This window comes from Artemia franciscana, chromosome 3 (assembly GCF_032884065.1).
Source record: "Artemia franciscana chromosome 3, ASM3288406v1, whole genome shotgun sequence".
NCBI classification, from domain to species: domain Eukaryota; kingdom Metazoa; phylum Arthropoda; class Branchiopoda; order Anostraca; family Artemiidae; genus Artemia; species Artemia franciscana.
The window spans coordinates 14,272,935-14,294,566 of record NC_088865.1 but is presented as its reverse complement, the minus strand read 5'-3'; the positions used below and the strand labels follow the sequence as shown (position 1 = coordinate 14,294,566).

The 21,632-nt window shown below is 34.9% G+C and overlaps 1 protein-coding gene across 1 annotated transcript in view; it reads right to left on the bottom strand.

The window, feature by feature from the left end:
* The window catches only part of LOC136024920 (heme A synthase COX15-like), a 163,563-nt gene extending 146,481 nt beyond the window's left edge, over positions 1-17,082 (bottom strand). The window contains exons 1-2 of the mRNA XM_065700500.1: positions 16,896-17,082; positions 7,814-7,955 (exon numbers count right to left, since the gene is read on the bottom strand). Coding sequence (XP_065556572.1) covers positions 7,814-7,955; positions 16,896-16,994 — 241 coding nt within the window. The 5' untranslated portion in view covers positions 16,995-17,082. The remainder of the gene's footprint in view (positions 1-7,813; positions 7,956-16,895) is intronic.
* Positions 17,083-21,632: the final 4,550 nt, after the last annotated feature.

Genomic DNA, 21,632 nt, shown 5'->3' with positions numbered 1-21,632 from the left:
CATGAATCTTGCAATAAAAAGTGTCACCAGCGTCAAATCCGGACTATACAGACCGTACAAAGACTTATGGTCGTAACTTAAAAACTATTAACTCTAGAATCGTTGAAACTTCCAAACGCAGGTTGAAATAAATTCACTCTTCTATGATTCTAACAAAAAGGTTGCTATTTGTTGGAGTTACCAAGGTAAAACAGTCCTTAGTCATTACAAAACGGTATGGAAATATAATCAACAATTTTAATGAATATTTGCTATTAGTGGAAATCTAAAGTCCGTGGGACTCAAACCACCTCCTGCATACTAAGATAGCGATACCCCATATCGATAAATTATTTTCCTTACAGAATTTTAATAATATATTACAAAGGGTGCAGACCTAATGGTATATTGATAAATTCTGACCTCAGTTGAGCTTGTTGGATGTTGCAGAACCTAGTATTACCATATTCGCATGGTGATTTACCTTAGCAGCTAAAAATTCCTGCTCGTTTAATTTGTTTTAGTTAAGGTGGAATATTTCCCTCATGAAATTCAGGGTCTTTAGAGACAACTATGTCAATATAGCACTTCAATAGCTGCAGTTCCCTATCGCAATACATAAAAGCGTTCTATCCACTTGTAGGGGAAAATGAGTTATTGTGCTCATAAGATCCCTTAAGTGGTCCTCGCCCATCAGTCCCAGTTTCCGAATTGCTTTTACTTTTTGCTTTATTAGGAGGTATTAGGGAAAATTGACCACAGATAAACTAAATATGTTTCACAAACCTACAGTCAAGGGCTACCTCAAGCAATTCGTATACCCCCAAAACGAAGCAACGTTATTCAATTAAACACTGGTATTTCTAATACTATTGTTTTATTTGAACTCCCGAAAAACATCACTTGAAGAAATATTCAAAAACTTCATTTTCATTAGTCGGTAAATTTGAGAAAGCGGATTCATTTACACAGTATGTACACGATATACATCTATGTATATGGTATGTATATGTAGATGGAATGAACAAGCGCATATACCATTCATGTTATAGACTGTTTCTAAAGCTTCCTTTAAAACTGTTATTTAGCAAAGCCAAGAAAAATCAACAGCTTTTTTTTCCATACTAAGACGTATCTCTGAAGATAGTTTTTTCCCAGAGAAGCATGAACGACATATCTATAAGGGTAACTGACATGACTAATGTTGCCATTATGTTAAACAAAGCGGCATTTAACTTAACATATCATGGCTTATATGACGTATCATTATGTCTGAAATTTATTATAAGTTCTATGTATGCTACCGCACATATTTACGACGTTGCAAGGAAACGTTATTAGGGCTAACTTGGGGTTGCAGCCCCTTTGTAGCAGTTCTTCTCAATGTTCTGTAGTGTCTTCTGGTGTTAACTATTAATCTTATTTGTTTCTACAGGCACCAAGCAATAACCAAGAGCTTTCTTGGGGAAGGGAAAGGTAATATATTTATAGGAAGTGTTAATATATTTATGTACTAATCTAACCTGTATGTATTATACGTTATGTGTGCTACCGCACATATTTATAACGTTGCATGATGACACTATTAGGGCTGATTGAGGGTTGCAGCCCCTTGCTCGCAAGAGAAGCCAGTTTTTCCTATGTTTTGTAGTGCCTTTTGGTGTTTAAGTTTCCACGGCCAAGATCTTTCTTGAGGGAGGAGGACAAAGATTAGACAGAACCTATTTGGACTCCATTTTAAAAGAAATTTTAATTTGAGACACATGAAAACTCTGAAGATTATGTCCCTTTCTATATGACTTTCCTGGTTTAGTCCCCAGTAGTGAGTTTATATTCTTACGAAGAGCAAAACAACAGCAACTTTGATTTCAAATTAAATCATAAGAAAGAAAAACAAGCCTGATTCATGCAGAGAAATTGATCCGTATTTACAGAAAAATACAAAGATTGCTCGGAGAAAATCTTAAGAGAGCTTTAGCTCTGCCAAAGAACTAATACTCGGGGTTTTCAACCAGACAACTTTTTCCAAACCACCATTGAAGATAAAAAGTTCACACCAAAAATAGTGGAAGTTAATTGGAGTTTTCCCGAAAAAACCCTCACAAACCGCTTCTAGAAAACCCCAATTTGTAAGAAAAAATAATAGATCAGTTATGATATTGAAAATGAATTAATTCACAGGCACATTGAGGCAAAAATGCCTTAGTAAGAAGGAAGGCAAAAAAACGTAAATGAGTAATATTTACTAAAACATATAGACATACAAGCAAGTAAAATATGGATTTTTGTCCGAATTACTATATATTTATCCAGTGGCGGGTCCAGGTGGGCCGGGCCCCCGAATATTTTTTCTGGCACTTACATTCCTTGTTTTTTATTTTTATTTTATTTTTTTTGCTCTTTTTTTAGAATAAATTTTTAAATTTCGTCAATGATTGACATCTTCGTCAAATTGCCCCCCTCCCCCAAGATTTTGCAAATTGCCACCCTTGTCACATTGGGCTTCCTCCAAGATTTTGCTCTAGGTCCGCCCCTGTACTTATCCAGCAAGTTATGGAGACCAGAATTAGAGCCAAAATTGTTCGAAATAAAGTCTTGGCCAGTTTAAAGCCTGATCAGACGAGATGTACCGTTTCTTAAATCCCTGGAAATTCCTTTTTTTTTTTTTTTGCTAGGTTCGCTAAATTTGAACAAGTTTACAAAATATAAGGGCAGCTGATAGAAGAATGGTCAAACAATGAAATGACCAAGTTAAAGTTTTTGTGTGATATGTGTACCATAAACGCTGAGTATGCCTCGTACATTTTGAGCGGCCTCCAACTGAAACAGCCCTAAGCACCCAGTCTTTCTATATTAAGACTTAACATTTGTCGAAGCTTAAAAAATCATACATACCTATTCCTATACAAAACCTTAACGAAATCCCAGATGATCGGGTAGAATTGACCCTCCTTACCGATCCTGGAATAGCCTCTTCCAGCCATTAAAAGTGGCCGACAAGTACGACACATATGACTCTCTGGTTGTCTATTTCCCTTCGAATTAACTAGGTGGGACCTATGGCGAGAATATCTTCCCTAGCCTAGGGTTGATCAATCTACTACAAACAAGGTACACTTCCGTAGCTTTGGTCGTGCATATTTCAGGATGGGGTGCGCTTTCTTCTTGGGGTACTTTTTGAAAAAAAAAATGAAGCAATTTCGTGTATAATGCTTTTTGATGACAGGGAAATCAGATTTTTAACCTTGAAAAAGGCGTTCCTATACCAACTTTACGCAAAAACTGTCTACCTACAGAATGGATAGAGACGGAGAGATCCCTTCAGGGCCGGTTCAAAAGGTACTTCCACGTAAGTTTGGTTTAAAACATACTTGGAAGTTTCTGGACCCCCTCCTCGGGAAAAATATCCACAAGGCTCAAACTTACATACGCTAATGAAAACAAAATATTGGAAACCTGCTTCAATTTCCTTGCTCATAGAAGAGTCAAGATCAGTCAATCATAAGTGATCGGGAAGTCATATTCTCGACATAGATAAAAGGAACGCTCTTTCCTAAGGAGTTTTGATAGAAAAAAATATCCAACCGTCAAAATCCTTTTATACTAAATTTCAGCCCCAGTCGTGAATGTCACCCAGTATGCATAATAGCTTCAAACCATTTTAAGTGCCTTAACATAATTTTCTATCGAGTAAGTCGATGTTCTCTCCTAAAAATCTGAAAGGGACATACTAGGCGATCTAAGCGAGCTTTAAATCACTGTATATTATGCATCTTGGCCGACGGAATATGATTTGTGACCAGTTTCTATACTACTTAAAGAAGAGGACAACAGCGTCCCCTTGCTAAGGGGAAGTTGAGTGGAATGCTGAGGAATAGAGTCCAAGTTGGCCAGTAGCCGAAAAAGTGATGGAGTTTTCCAATGGTTTTCTTTATAGCGTAATGAATCGTAATCATTATGAACATGATGATTACGTTGATGTATTGGTTTAAAAGATGGGGAACTTAGGGTGACATAGAGGGATTGAATATCTAGACAAGTGTTTTATCAGTTAAATAATTGATTTTGTAATTGAATAAAAATAATCCAATCGGAAAATGTTTTACCGATAGACAGGGTTCCAAAATAGCACACGCGTCAAGCAGACGTATAGTTAAAGTGATGTTTTCAAAATTATCTAACCCATTTCTTATGCCTGATTTTTTTTTTAAATATAAAAAACCTTCTTTCGGGAAAAATCATTTATGTTTTCTCTGCAAAATGGCATGGTCATGTTGCAAGAAAATAATTACATTTCAAGAAAACTGAAGCAAGGCTCCATAGTAAAAAAAAGGTCAAACCTTCATTTTTTCACGTTATTTTGCATTAGTTTCATCCCTTACGAGGGGGTTCGCCGCATCGTCATACCTCGCTCTTTACACCAAATTTCGAATTTTTTTCCAATTCTTTAAGAATGACCCCTGAATCACAGAGGCCGTTTAATTAGAATATTTAGCTCTTTTGAAATTACTAAAAATACTTTAACGTAAAGATCGAGGTATTAGGGAGGGGAAGAACCCCCTCATATACATAACAATTTCTGTTCGTTTTGAGTTTTAAAGTTGCTCCTTACTTTCAGTTGAAATTTGTTTTAACATTTAATTGCTCATTGTTTTTTTTTTTTAATGCTGCAAAATCGAGCACCCCCTTCATGAAAATTCTTTTCCCCATGATAAATTCCCCCAAGGAAAGATCCTCCAACGTAACGCCCTCCCCTCGACACCCCCCCCCCCATCAGAAAAATCACCCTAAAAAGGTCTGTTTACTTCCCAATAACCAATACTATATATAAACAATGGGCAAAGTTCATAACTTGCAGCTCTTCCCCCGGGGGCCGTGGTGGATTAAGACGTCAAAGACATAGTTATTAGATGTTTTCGACTATACCGAACAAAATGGCTATCTCAAAATTTTGATCCGGTGACTTTGAGAAAAAATGAGCGTGGGAGAGGCCCTATTGCCCTCCAACTTTTTTTGGTCACTTAAAAAGGGTACTAGAACTTTTAATTTCCGTTAGAATGAGTCATCTCACGACATTCTAAGACCACTGGGTCGAAACTATCACCCCAGGGAAAAAAAGAAAAAAAACAAATAAACACCCATCCGTGATCTATCTTCTGGCAGAAAATACAAGATTCCACATTTTTGCAGATACGAGCTTGAAACCTATACAGTAAGGTTCCCTGATGCGCTGAATCTGATGGTGTGATTTTCATTAAGATTATATGACTTTTCTTCGAAAATAAGGCAGATTTCCTCAAGCTCATAACTTTTGATGGTAAGATTAAACTTGATGAAAATTATACATTTTAAAATTAGCATAAAAAATCCGATTCTTTTGATACATATATTGGTATCAAAATTCTGTTTTTTAGAGTTTCGGTTACTATTGAGCCGGGTTACTCCATACTACAGTTCATAACAAAGAACTGTTTGATTAAAAATCGAACCCCCCTTTGTATATATATATATATATATATATATATATATATATATATATATATATATATATATATATATATATATATATATATATATATATATATATATATATAGTTCTCACTTAACAATTTAAACGATCAGATTTAATCTTTACTGTTTTCGGTACACCGTATGATTCCCCGCCACCATGACTAAGCATAAGAACGAAGCTTGGTGATGAGGCACCCGACACGACAATGGATTTAGCATTTCCTCTTAAGAAAATCCTTAAATCAGTTTTACTAAATAAGAAGTAAGGCAGTTGGAATAAAGCAGGATATAACGATTAGGTTGGGACAGGGTAGTCCAAAATGACCTAAATCTTTGAGTATTTGCTTGGGATGTAGCAAAAGTCCAAGCTCTAAACAAAGTGGTGTGGAGGGTTACCGGGTTTGAACCCCCCCCCCCTCATTTTTTGACTCGCAAAAACATAATGAAATTGGTACTTGTCTGTTAAACGGAACACACTCAATAAGCGAAGTTAGATTAATCCTAACGAAATATACCAAAACATGATAATAATATTATACTTTAGAAACAGAATTATGGATACTATGACAAAGAACTATGGAAAGCAGGCCACGCAGAAGATATTATATTAAATACCTAACTTAAAATAACCCCTAAACACCTCTAAATATTAAATATCTAATCAAAATATACCTACATCGTAGGTTTCTCACTCAAAACAAGCATATCATAACGAATTCCAGAGAGGCGATCCGGTTTTTGTCAGATCTTAGGCAGCGTAATTCTTTAGTGTGTTCCGTTTAACAGATAAGTACCCAAAAATGCATATAAACGAATGTTTGATGCATTTAAAAAAAAATTGTAAAAGAAAAAACGGAACAAAAATTTTGGATACGCCCTTGATGAACAGCCAGTCTAATCTAGCTGTAATAACTTGAAAGGCATCAAGTTGTAAAGCATCAATTCTACAGGAGAGCGTTATAACTGGAAAAAGTCTTTGCGCAGCTTGGCTGGTAACAATAGTCATGGTTTTTGTGCGAGTTTTTTTTTAAAGAACTGTTTTTAGGTATCAAAGAAAAGTCGGCAATTTAATTGTGAAAGCAATTCTGCCTACATAGAAAGGAGCCAAAAACACAATTTGGGAAAGTCAAAAAATTAGTTCGTCTTGAAAGCCGAATGAGACATGAAAAGGGGAAAAACTGATCGATTCAGCTTAATTGATTGGGAGGAGAGAGAGTATATAGATCTAATTCAATGAAAATGTCACACAAGGCTCAATGAATTGTCAGAGAAAAATGCTGGTACCTTAAAAACTGGATATACTATGAAATCAGAGCTGATTTCATAGCTACCAGGCATATCGAAAAAAAATTCCGTAAAAAATGTTGGTCGTCCTTGGAATTAATGTGAAGGTGTATTAATCAAAGCAGCTGCTTCCAAAGCCAAATATTCTTTACAAAGCAGAACAGCAGTGGCCTCTATTTAAAAAAAAATGAAAGCAAAGTCATTGGTGAATTAATCTGTTCAGGGTACACAATAATTTTACATTTGGGGGTTATCAGCAGCCGAAAAGCAAAGATGGATGAACTGTCTGGAAAAAAATAAGTTCATAAGAATCATGACATCTCGTGTAATAGGCCAGCTCTAGCTGCACACGCCTGAAATACATATTCAGCTGAGGAGCATAGGACTTGTTATTTTGGAGAAGGGGATAAAAAACGAGGAGGGTGAAGAAATACAATCTATACAGTTTATTAATTGCGCTGTTTTTTTTTGTTTTTTTTTTTCTTTTTTTTGGGGGGTTGGGTCTGAATATTCCAGATTTCGCGGAAGAGTGTTCCCTGGCCCAGTATCCTCCTGGGTATAATCAAACATGATACTTTTCGGAATGAATTATTTCAAAAGATTTTCAATCCCGTAGAAACAGATTCTTTCGAAAAACCAGTTAATTTTTTTTATGCAAATAGGAGGGAAGATAGAAATGTACTTCAAAGGGCTCAAAAAGCAATGTAAAAAAAAGTTAAACTGAAGAAAGTGAAAAAGGAAAAAAAATACCACAATTATTAATAAATCGGCTGATCTTCACAGCAGAATTCATTTCACTATTTACAATACAAATACTGGAATTAATAGCATTTCAAAGCCAACGATGAAAATCAACGTTGCAGCTGAACTAATAGGGTAACGAAATAAATGCTTCACATTAAGGAGAAAATAACCTTTGTTCCGCTTTAAACTTTTAATGAATCTGGAATGGATTTAATGTGTCAGTCAAAATTTAACATCAGTTAACCAACTATTTATTGACTTGTAATTTATGACCCAGAGCATAGAATTTACTTACCAAGAACAACAGCTCCAAAACACATGCCTGCACATCCGAGCAGCCACCGACCCACCCATTTTGTTTGAGTCGTAGTTATTGTACCTGCGTTTTCTGCAGCAACAGTCACAGCTGAGCGAACAGCTTGTGATAATGTGCCACTCTGTAACGTAATAAACAGAAACTTAGAGTTAAAAGATGCATACTTAAGCATAAGATTTTATAGCATTCATAAAATACATATAATCAATAACCAGCCAAAAAGGCTTTTGGAAAAAAGGCATAAATACACAAAAAAATACCTTAGCATATACTCTTTTCTGAGGACAGGAGAAAAAAATTGCTTACCCCGTTTGTTCTTGACTTGACTTAACGCTCTTGCTAAGCAGGGTCGCAAGTGTAGAGAGAATTAGTTGACAGCGCCGTCAGTATTCTCCGGGTGGTGATTCCCGGGCTAGTGATAGGATCTCGTTGGTTTATTACATCAACCCACCTGCTCTACAGTCTCCCTCTAGGACGACGCCAGCCATTTTCCAAGCGGCTGAAACCCATGATGATCCTTTAGGGGTGCTTGGCGGGAGGCTGAGTACTTTTCCGTACCGCCTCAGGGAACGGGCTTCTGCTTGACTGGAGAGATCTGCCAGCTTGAAGGTCGTAAGGATCTCAGTGTGGTTGACCTTGCCATACCATATGAAGCCTCTAGTCGAAGCCGGTGTCTAGTTTGAACGGTGTCGACATTTCGTAGCTGAGTCTGAGTTATTAGTCACGTCTCAGAAGAATGTAGCTTGATGCTTGAGACTGTGGCACTGTAAATTCATGCTTTGGTTTGACGACTTTGACGAATTGGGGTTTGAGGAAAACTGCCCTCAGGAGTAATCCAAATGCAGGATTTGCCTTGGTTGATCTGGTAGAGATTTCGGCGCCAAGTGTGTCGTTTGAGTATATAATTCATCCGCAATATATGAACTACCTTACCAAATCGACAGTTTAAACACACATAATTCTAAGCACTCTTACCCCCTTAGAAAAAAACAACTTTTTATGAGACTTTCAACTTGGCCCCAGAGCTGTGAGACAAAACAGGACACATTTACCAAACTAGGAATAAAATTTATTTTATTTCAAGAAAACCTACTGATTGAATAGAATCTCACTTGCCTTTAGGCTTCAGGCATAAAAAGGGGAAAAAAATATGTATTCTTTTGAGCATCCAAAACAAAACAGGCTTGAAAAATACTCTCAAGAAATATTGTTGTAAAGCATCACATAAGTCTTTTCAGATTAGTAGTGGGATGGATTTTAAATGCGTTTAACAGTTGTCAAAAGCAAAATGGCGAACCAGTCAGGCAAGACAGAATTTAAGACGACACAAGTTTTCAAGAAACACTGCTAAAACATGGGCTTTATTTAATAATAGCTACTTGCTCTGTCAACTCATTTCTCTGTTTAGTTTGACCACAAAGATAACATCAAACAGAACCAAAAACGGAACAACAATACACAATTTGCTTAGTGGATATACAGCCTTAGTTAAACCAGAATGTTATTACTCAGCTCCTTCCTCGGTTTTTCAGGAATATAATTAGCCAAAACATCAGTTGGTTGTCTCAACATCTTCACTAAACAGCTCTTTGATATTATTCACGCCAATATTCTTTTTTTTAGAACAAGATGGCCCTTTGAACAGCCGCCATCTTTTTGGCAACTTAAAAAGGGTCCAACAACTTTAGACTTCTATTCAAATGAGCCATATTTTGAGTGAACGTACAGTTTACTCCAATCCCCACTCCCCATCTACATATAAACCTAACTAGAAGACAATAAAGGGTGTCCCGAAAAGAACGTCAGTTTTGAATCTACTATGAATCAAAATTTATTTATAAAGAAACAAAACACACCATTCTCTTCAGAAGATGTTGCAATTATATGTGAAACACAATATTGGCAGATGTCCCAACCCCCTCTTGCTAGCTCTACAGGTACTTATTCTGTCCAAGAAATTAAATGCCTGAGAGCCCAATTTCCGATAAATGGGAATCCTTTATCGATTCCCGTGATCAAAAATTCACGGAATCCTAATGAGAATCACACCATTATATTCGGCATATCAAAGGAACCTCCTGTAGATGTCCAAGCTTCCATTGGCAAAAATATGGAATTTCGTGTTTTTTGGACAAACGACAGACTGTGGCTCTTTCTTCTGACACAAAATATAAAATTCCACATTTTTGCAGATTGGAGCTTAAGACCTTAAATGTAGGGTTCTTAGATATGCTGAATATGATGGTGGGATTTTCATTGAGATTCCGCGACTTTTTGGGAGTCTTACCATCCTTTACCAAAAATCAGGCAAATTTTCTGAGATTATATTTCATGGACAGGATAAATTCCTGTAAGGCTAACAAGAGGGAGGGGGGCATATGCCTAGTATTGTGCTTAACATATAATTGCAACATCTCCTGAAGAGACTGGTATGTTTTGTTTGCTTGTTTCAAACAAATAAATTCAATTTATAGTAAATCTAGCATTCTTTTTGGAACCAAGCCCAAAGGACCTAAGAGTAATTATTTAATATGAACATTCAACATCACCATAGAAAAAGCTACAGAAGATAAGGAAAATGCACATTTTCAACTTTTGGAGCTGCTCATTTGCATGTGAACATAAATTTATAGGGTCTTTGTCCGGGATCAACACTGATCAAAGGGGAAACTGGTGCCCACTCTTAAGTGTCCGTGCAGATGCACATGGCCTCGAACAGAATGCCAAGATAACTATTTTAGTCAGAAAGGTTGAAAGTTCCTCCAGGGTGACAGCAGCCACACAATCCCTGGGAAGGCTAAATAATCCACAACTCACAAATAATTAATTCATCAATTAGGTCCACAACACTGAGATTGCGACGACCTTCAAGCTGGCAAATCTCTCTACTGAAACAAAAGCCCGTTTCCTGAGGCGGTACGGCCACCTACTTAGCCTCCCACCAAGCACCCCTGCAAGAATCATCACGGATTTCAACCCCTCTACGCTGGTGATCCCTCTGAGCAAGAGCGTTAACTCAAGGAAGTCAAGCAATTATTTGTAAATGATAAAAATTTACAATCCCCAAATTATCCATGAACAAACCTGATTAGAAAGAGCTCTGACACTTATTTATATACAAGAATGGAGAGGGTGAGGAAGATTAGGCATAACTACCCAATCTGCAATGCTAACTTGTGCAAGCATGATTCTGATTTCAAAAAGGTTTAAATATCAGCGTTTGTATTGAAATTCATTTCAGAAGCCATTTATTTGCCAGATGGATTCTTTCTATAAAGTTAGAATTCTTTAAACTGTATAGTATAACATACAGTAATTGAACATATAAGTACTATAGTGTATACCAAATGATTCCAGGTTGGAAACTTTCTGTAAAGATAGAACTCCTCATATTTCACATTATAACTTGAATGATTAAACATACTAGTGTTATAGCTGGTAATTTATTTTTCTTGGAAATACTAATTGATAATTTTAAAATTTATTATTTGATTGAAAATGACTTGTTATTATTCGATATGCTATGTTGCATATCATGCATATCACTATGTATAATTATAGAGTGTTTTGGTGATTCTATGCTTGTTAATGCTTTGAAGTATGGTATATCGTTTTACATTATGGAAGCATTGATTGTAACTATATGGGTGCTAATACAATACACAATTGTGTTATTCCATTCGGTGACTTGGTTCCTTTCCATAACCTTTAAAGCACAGTTTTATCTTTAAAAGCATGCATACTGGGTGTAAAAGCTGCCAATTTTCCTATTCACATTATCAAGCATTGCTTCTGCATATTCAATCCTGGAAATTTTATTACCCTTCATAATTCTTTGGTGTGTTCAATTGTTGACAATAGCACCTCTGTTTAGTATCCCATGAATAACTGTGACTATTCACATATAGAGAACTTCCAAAGAAATGCAACTAAGACGGTTCCATGTCTAAAGATTATTACTCTGGTAGTACACATAATTCAACATATTGAAACTAATAGCACATATCAGAATAAACCAAATGAGAGCCTGACTCTTACAATCAAGGGTTAGAATAGTGAATACAAAATTTTCAATTTCGTGGTGAAAAAATCTCTAGGTATATAGTTTGAAATATCAACAGCCAGTTCCCTAACTCCTGATTACATGGTTCCATGAGACTTGAAGACAAGAATCCAGCCAAGCATGGCTTAAATAAGGCATTTATGTTCACTACTGGAACAAGAGCCAGTATGGATGAGTTCCCAGATCAGATACCAGAATTGCAGTTCATCAGCAATACCACAGCTGTTATGACACAAAGTATAGGTCTTAGTTCCTAGCTAGTACCTCAAAGTACATATTTTTGAATAATCTTCAGTTTTTTTTTCATCTTTTCTTTTCCTCTCAATCTAATGACTGAGACAGAAAAAAAACTAGTCAGCCACAATCCTGACTTTTTACAATAGAGAATAATTGTTGACAGTGATTTTCTAGTAACAACTATATCTAGTATGTTGGGAGTTTGATACAATACTAGGAGTATAACTATCCTATAGGTAGTTATCCCACCTACTAATTAGTAGCCTAGTTTTTGGACACCATTTTTTAGGATTATCAACTAAACAACAAGACAAAGTAATCAAAAATATTCATAAAAGTTTTACATTCTTAGCCTGCAAATATCCACATAGTCTTATTTGTTTTTTAACAACAATTGTATTAATATAGCTCCTGGACTTACTAAAGTTAAAACTGTCCTGGACTTAGACTATGCTGATGATTTAAGCATCCTAGACGAAAGTGTTCGCAAGATGTATGAAAATTTCAGAGATTTTCTGAGTTTAGGGTGCAAGAGGTCTGAAAATTAATGTTAAGATTTGCTAAGGTTATGAATAAGTAAAGATGAAAAGGAGATGTTGGGTAATAAGAAGATCAAGCGGACAGCTTCACTCACTAAGGTAGTATTATTAATTAAGATGGTGGGTGCAGCAAGATATTAAAGGTGGAATAGCAAAGGCCCAAGGTCTTTTGTAACAGTTGGAAAAATTTGGAAGAATAGACTAGAATATTGGATGCTATAGTGATGACAATGGTCAAGTATGGTTCTAAAGCATGGGCACTTCCAAAAACAGAGCAAGATTTGCTAGATATTTTCCAGAGAAATTGCCTATGGATTGTCTTGGGTACCCAATTGACTGACTGTATGTCAAACAATAGGTTGTACAAAAAGTGTGGCTCAATCCTGCTTTCTAGGGCTATAATGAGAGAGAGGTTGAAATGGCTAGGGCATGTTCTGTAGATGAAGGATGACAGATTGCCAAAGATTGCTCTTTTCAATCAACCATCTAAAGTCAAATGAAAAGCAGGTTGGAGCAAGAGAATACCTTTAGGAAAGATTTAAGGGAAATGGTAATTTCCTGGCAGGGTCTATAGAAGGAGGCTTTGAATAGATTATAGTGGAGGAAGAGTGTGTGTAGCTGTGTTGGCCTCAGGTGGCTTAGTGCTGCTATTATCCGTTAGTAGTAGTATACTAATCTAGCAAAAAAAAATGCACTGAACCCCAATTCACCACATTTGTCAGAAAAGTGACCAGGATATTAGGTAAAAGCATAAAATAAAGAATCTGATACTACTGCTCTTTGTAAGAGGTGAAACTGAAGTAAATATGTGAGATTCTATAAGTAACATTGGGACAAGACAAGGTGAAGATACTGCTTGTTTCCTTTTTTATGCAATTTCCAAATATAATAATCAATTCCCTTGCAAATGCTACCCCCACCTGATGGTCTTATAAATAGCCTTAATATTGTATTCCTCCATTATTTCAAAATAGGCAAATATTATAGCCCAGCTCCTATTTTGAACAAAATGTCTCCTCTGTCTGGAATTTTTCTTCGTGTGTGATTGAATGTGTTTTTTACCAAACTATTAGTTGGAATGATTTTAAAACTGGATAATATTGAAAGAAAACATGATAATCTGTTTTATAGTAACATGCTGCATATTATGAACCAATAATTTTATTGTTATAATGCTGTTGTTTTTTATACATTCCTTGAGCTGTAGGATAAGACCACTAGCACTTGAACAGTGTCTAATCCCTGACCAATATCTTGATTAAAATATATCTTTCCTAAACTAGGACAGCAGGCCAGCAGACCTGGACATGGTGTATATAGGTTTAAATAATTGAAATTGGCTGATAGTTAGGACTAGGAAAGCTGGGATTGGGTTTCTACAACTGGAAAACTTAAGTTTTTCAACCTTAAAATTCAAACAGAAGTTAAATACTTCATTCTAACTTTGATGTCCATTTTCCAATATTGGATGGCTCTTTTCAAAACAAGGCTCAAGCTTTTAAACGTGCATCCAAGATTAGACTCTACTGTTGAGTAGGATACCAGTACAATTGAAATTGCAAAAATTGTATATAGTTAAGATGTTCAAACTAATTATATTCTTAGAAAAAAATTGAACATCTTTAATGTAGAAATACCTGATGTTGTCAAAGAATAATTAGGGCTATTGAGAAAGGAAACACTATCAAATTCTGAAAATAACTTTTAAAAATACTTACTTATGTAATTCCTAACAGTACTTCCCTTCACCAGCCCCCCTCCCTAATGTGTAAATATATATGCAAGCCCAAATTCTATATTTCACTGATTACATTTTTTTCTCTTTCTTGATTACAAAACTATTTTGTTTGAAAACATTTAATGGCAAAGACAACTACTACTACTAAAAACTCAGAGCAGCACCAATCTGCCTGAGCCCAACATAGCTATACATACTCCTTCTCAATCCCAATCTATTCAAATCCCCTCTCTTTACACCCTCTTAGGAAGTTTGTGTTTCCTTTTAACCTTTCTTTACAACATCCTCCAATCTCACTTGGGGATGACCTCGTCTTTGTTTGGCCCTAAATGGCCAGTATACAAGGACAATCTTTGGCTATCTGTCATCCTTCATCTGGACAATGTGTCCAAGCCATCTTAGCCTTTTATTCATTACTATACGTACTTGAGCTTTTCTAACATTACTTTGAACTTTTATAACCTATTTTGGAATTTTTCAAAGCTGTCTTCAGAATTTTAGTGTTTCCTTCTCAGTAGCTCCAATTGTGCATTGATACTGATCTAATTTCTAGATGATAGGTAAAATTCTACTTCACCTACTTTTAGCTATCATGTAAAGGGGTTAGGTTATGAAAATGAAACTTTCAGGGATGGATTTACAGGCTAAATTGTGTCCCTGGAAGGTATGGTGAAGTACCTATCTCTACTCCTTCTCTCTCTAGAGTGTCTTGACCTCTAAAATCTATGTGTTATAAAAGTGAAACCTTGCAAAATAGATTTTCTACTTAAATGAAGCATAACAAAAATGATTTCAGCTTCAAAACTTTGCTTAATCCTAATAAGGTTTTTTGAAGATATACAAATACATGTCAAATTAAAAAAAAAAACTGATATAGCTTAAAATTCTAGTCAAATAACAGGAATTGGTAAATGTTTAGTTGCATCAAAAGTGCTCTAAACTGAAAACTATGCTGCAAAACACCATAGTTTCCAGTTTAGTGCACTAACAAACACTAATTCTAGAAGCATATCCACTTTTTAGCTTTCTAAATCCATTTTTTATAGCTTTCTAAAATCCATTTTTAGCTTTCTAAAATCCCCCTTCAACAAACTAAAACTATGTAAAGTGGGCAGGGTTTTGAAGCCAAGGGAAATGTTGGGGTTGTACAATATGAATAAAATTATATTTGAAATACTATTTCTACTCACCACTGGTAATTTCTGTATAGTAGAAAGTCAAAAGAAAAATAAAAAGCTTACACATCCTTTAATGCTAATTATCCACTTTCACTTTGTAGTGAACTGGTAAATCCAAGGCATTATTTAAATATTACGTTTATGCTTTGTTTATTTGAAGAAAGGCCTTCTGACTCAATGGAGATTATACAGTTTCTCATTTCAAGATTAAATTTGTTTTAAAAGATTCTTTGGCTATGGGAAGACCTTAGTGAAACAAATTTGGTTGAATAGCAATTCTTGCAAGTGAACATTACTTATAGAGCAAAGCAAATTAGTCTATGAGCCATGTGGGCAGCTGGGCAAGGTCTATATTCTGATTGGTTGAATTGTTAGTTCATATTTATGGCCTACTTTTTGTTTGCACTTTCAGGCTTCAGGCCAAATAATTATTCAATAAATATAGAATACAGACCTTGCCCTGCTGTCTGTAGGACTCATGGACTAATTTGCTTTGCTCTATAGTTAATATTCTCTTACAAGAATCACTATCAAACCTAATTTGTTTCACTAAAGTCTTCCTATAGCCAAAGAATCTTTTAAAACAAATTTAATCTCAAACTGAAAAAATTGTATAATCTCCATTGCATTAGAAGGCATTTCTTCAAATCAACAAAGTATAAACATAATATTAAACATATTGCCCTGATATGTTTGACAGGTACAAGTACAGACCTGTCATGTAGGCAAATTTCAGGACCCTCTAGAGGGAGAAGGAGTGGAGGTAGGTACTTTAAAATGCCATCTAGGGACCTGTAGACCCATACCTTAAAATTTCATTTTCCTAACCTAACCTCTTCCCAAGATAGCCAAAAGTAGCTAAAGTAGAATTTCACCAGATATATAATATAAATATTATAGTTATTTAGCTGTTGAACAGATGAATGACAGTCTGACTGGTGAACTGTGTATCTGACTGTAACCTGTTGTCCTATAGGACCATCAGGGGGTACATTTACCAGTGAATTGATTATTATATTTGTAAGAAGCATGTAAAGAGGATCAAAGTTGTGTTTCCACCTTGTCCCTTTGTCAGCTACAGAACCTTATAGGCTATAGACCTAATTAATTAAAATTATGCTAGCTTATGCTATTGAATTGGGTAGCTGAACAGAAGACATAGTACTGAGAGACTTCCTATCCCTTTTCTTTTGATTGATATATGAGTTTTACTAGATTCAAAATATTTAGACTCTCCAACCCTAGCCTATATTATGTAACATCTAAGCTTAGTAGGCCTGGGATAATATGAAAGCAGACTACTTACTTTGATTAATCTGACTGAACTCCTTCCAGTAAAAGAAGAATACTTCAAAACATTGGCAAGTTGTACATTGCTTTTAGTTAGAACTCTTGTAAATAGCATGGTTTAATTTATTGCTTCACAAGCAAATCTATCACAACTGAGATAACGTTTTGCAGGTTTGAAAATATTGCCGTTTATTAGATAACTTTTCTTTTGTACCGTGAACTTAGCCTTTTTGACGAGCCGAAGATAGAAGTTATTAGCTTTTATAAAACAGATTTTTAGAGGGAAATAAAGAGCGAAGTCGGAACTTAAAACGAACGAAAATTATTCCTTGCAGTGATGGATCCAGGGGGTGCGTGCCCCCTGACGTAATGGTGGATTTTTTGTTGAGACCGCTTGCTCTGGTCTGGGTTGGAACGAAAAAATTTTTTTGTAGTTGGTTTTCTTTAGTTGAGATTTTAATAAGGTTTCAATTATTAAAGTTATTTCCTTTTCCAAACGAGTTTGAAACAAGGTTCAGCTACTTTGTGCGGTCTGTATTAGATTTTACTAATGACGCATACTGCCAAAAAGTATTTAATTTAATTTAGCTTTATAACGGGAGTCTCTCCATATTAACACAAAAGCCAACTTGGAGGCAAGAATCTTCATTTTGTAATAACAACTACTACTACTACTAATAATAACTCACCAAAGGACCAAGCCACCTGAGGCCAACACAGCCACACATGCTCCTCCTTCATCCCAATCTATTCAAAGCCTCCCTCTTTACACCCTCCGGGGAAGTTCTCATTTCCTTTAAATCTTTCTTTATGACATCCTTCCACCCCAGACGAGGATGACATCCTTTCTGTTTATCCCTAGAATGTGGGCCGAAAAAGGCCATCTTCGGCAATTTGTCATCCTTCATCCGCAGAACGTGCCCTAGCCATTTCAACCTTTATTTCGTTACAGCCCTAGAAAACTGGATATTTTTTGGGCTCTCTATTTAGGTTCTCTTGGTTTGCTTTTTTGTGAAGCGGGGAGGTTTTTACAACATTTTTGCTTTTTAGGGGATTCGTATAATAGAAAGTAATATATTAGAAGTGCAAAAACTATTAATTTAAATTTTGGATTTTAATGAGCAAATGGTGGCCACTATACTGCTTGTATTCACCAAGTTTTGCGTTATATATCATACCACTTCCTCTGTTTATCCTAAAACATTAAAATAAAGGCCAAACTCTTTAAAACTGAAAAATAAATAAAACTTTAAAAATAAAAGTTCGTATAAGTATATACTTAAAACTAAGTATATGACTCGAGATGCTCTTTCAAAGGTCGGAGTGATCATTTAAGAAGAATAAATTTTTGAAAAATTACTTATAAAAGAAGGCAAATAATTATGTGTTTTTTTTTTTTTATCTAGATGGTATAGATGGGACTTTGAATTCTCAGTTTGAATCAGTGGAAATCCACACAAGTTGAATTAACCACGGAAACGAAATCCAACTACAATATTACTTCAGAATTTCTCACCTTCTCAATAACAACCAGTCACAAAATATAATTATGTTTTTATATAGGGGTTGCATATATTAGTCTATAAAATTGTCTAAACTACTGTATATACTGCTGAGGATTTTTATACTTATTTTGATATATGCCATACAATTATATTTCCAAGATTAGTTATTTATAAATCAAAATGTTACAGGACAATCCTCTTACTTAATGCTAAATCTGAGGTCAAATTTCAATTTTTTATATTTACTCTCAACAGACATATCGAGATTTAGACGTTGGAGTTGAATATCTGAAAATCTTAACATTGAAAAAATTAATTAGAAATCTACTACAGCTTGAAACCATAAGAATTTAAATCACCAATCTATACCTATCAAATACAAATTAACAAACACGTAATTATTTGTCTTTTAAGTACTATTTCGACTCATATACTTAGTTTGAAGCACATACCTACTTGCATCTTTGTTAGAGTTCATATTTTTCTAACGATTTTGGTCTTTATTCAAATATTTTAAGATGAATCGAAGTGAAAATACTAATAAAGAGCTTTAAACGGACAAGACTCTAGACTGACAGGACTATTAAAGTTTGCTGAAATATTCAGATAGACATCGACCGTGGAATAAATAGACATGACGGGAGTGGAAATAGAGAAATAGACATTTCATTATAAAATTATGAATTCTGTAATTTAAGCGAAATATATTGAGCTTTAAAAAGTGGAAAGGCACGCTACGTTGTCATGAAAAATATATTTTTGAAATTTCGTCAAAGTTGACACTGTTTATTAAAACTTTATTTTCAAAAAGAAGCAGAGATTATTTAATGTTTTATTGCCAATGCTTAAAACCCTCGTTTTAAATATCTTCTATGTATTTCTATCTCTTCGTTCTGATTTTCTTATTGCACCCCTAAAAAAACTATCAGTTAATATTTAATATATTTTTACGAATATACAAGTTATATTTTTATCCTCAATTCCTACTCTTCATTACTATCATAGTTACTAAGTGATGCCGCATAGTTAGGCGACATTCTAAATGGTTTGACCCATACAAATTTTCACAAAGAGTGCATGACCCGAAAAGATGATTCAAGACCAACTTTTATTTTTACCATAAAAAGTTTAACTCACTCGCATAATAACAATACACCCGATACTGATACGCCCGATATCACGTGCAGCCTTTTCCGAGGGACTATGGAGGGGTACATCATTTTCAAAACAATAGTTATTGGACCTTTGAACTATGTTTAACGAAATAACTATCTTGAAATTATGTCCAGATAAATTTGTGGGAGGGGACCTTTTGGAAAGGGGGCTATCTACCCACAAATATTTTTGGTCACTGAAAAAGAGCACTAGAAATTTAATTACAGTTCGAATGAGGCATTAAACATGTCTCTATGGTGTTCTGGTCACTCGCTATCTCTGGTAAAAAAAAAAAAAGAACAAAAGGAGAAACATCAGTGCTACCCATGCAAAAAAATTTCGACTCATCAAGCTGGGCGACTGTAATTGCTCAATCCAAGGTTTTGGCAACCATGTCGATTCTAATGGTGCACTTTTCATTTTGATCCGATGCCATTATCAAGGGAGGATAGGCTCTTTTTTAAAATCAGTATTGTTTCCGCAATCAATTTTAGCTTTTAAGACAAACCGAAATGATAATTACCATTTCTGATTTGGTGTCACTTGGCAATTTTTTACCACTAGACATTTTTTTTCAAAACTTGTTTTTTGACTTTTGGCTACCATAGGCTCAGGTTTGCTCTCTATTAAGTTGTAACTACTGCTGTAACCAACTAGACAAAATTTGAAAAGCAATCCCTAAATTCAAAACTTATTGTAAGGGTATGTTACATCTTACATCTATAGAATGCCAACAATATCAACTATCTTTCTTATAATCGCATTTCTTGACGAGAAAATTTCTGCAAGATTTTACTTTTAATTTTCGACAAAGAAATGGCAATTTTCTAAAAATAGTCTTTTAATTTAGGCAGCTTTCTTTAAATCAGTCATCACAAATGTTCAATACCCGCAGCTTTATAGCTTATAGTCTCTTTTACAGATGAAATTGCAGCCTATTTGATGATAAAATCTACAGAATTGAAAAGCAAATGGTTTACCGAAATATATGTTCAGCTTCTTGATGCGTTTTTGTTTTGGGCCATGAGAGACAATCCAAGTTTTGGGTAATGTGTCATTGCATACAGGTAATTAAATAAAAAACAAGTTTTTTTGACTGAAAGTAAGGAAATACATTAAAACTTGAAACGAACAGAAATTATTCCGTATATGAAAGGGACTATCCCCTCCTCAACGCCCCGCTCTTTACGCTAAAGTTTTTATTGTTTTGAAAATTAGAGTCGTGAGAAAGGGTCTAATTTTAGCGTAAATGGGTTTATATGGGTCATCTTAAATACCCGAATATATATATATATATATATATATATATATATATATATATATATATATATATATATATATATATATATATATATATATATATATATATATATATATGATTCGCCCTTTGTTATGATTCACGCTTGTTTGGCTAATTGAGTAGGATAACTAATCCTATGAGCATGAAAACACTACCTATATTTACTACAATTTTATACTTGGTACGGACTCCTGGATTCCAAAAGCATCCTGGCATGATTTTACAACTTCTTAATTCCCAGTCAAGTCCTACCAAGTATGTTAATCTAGAAGGTGCTCAGTTCTTAGCATCTAAATAGCAGGGGAAATGGAATTTCATATTCAAATCAAGCATTCCTTTGTCTTGTTTTGCGTCAGAGAATCTAGATGTTCCTGTTGTCAAAAATGAAAGCTTTTCCTTTCAGTTCAATCCAATTTATTCGAAAAATTCTGGAGCGAAACGTATAAGAAATGGCTTGGCGTTAGGCTCCTTGATGCTCATGCTGCAATCCATGCCGCTCATGGCTTATATTATTAAATAAAAAAACTAGTTTTTTTTAACTGAAAGTAAGGAGCAATATTAAAACTTAAAACGAACAGAAATTACTCCGTATATGAAATGGGTTGTCCCCTCCGCAACGCCTCGCTCTTTGCGCTAAAGTTTTTAATTGTTTTAAAAAGAAGAATTGTGGCGAAGAGTCAAACTTTAGCGTAAAGAGCGAGGGATTGTGGAGGGGACAACCCATTTTATATACAGAGTAATTTCTGTTCGTTTTAAGTTTTAATATCGCTCCTTACTTTCAGTTAAAATAACT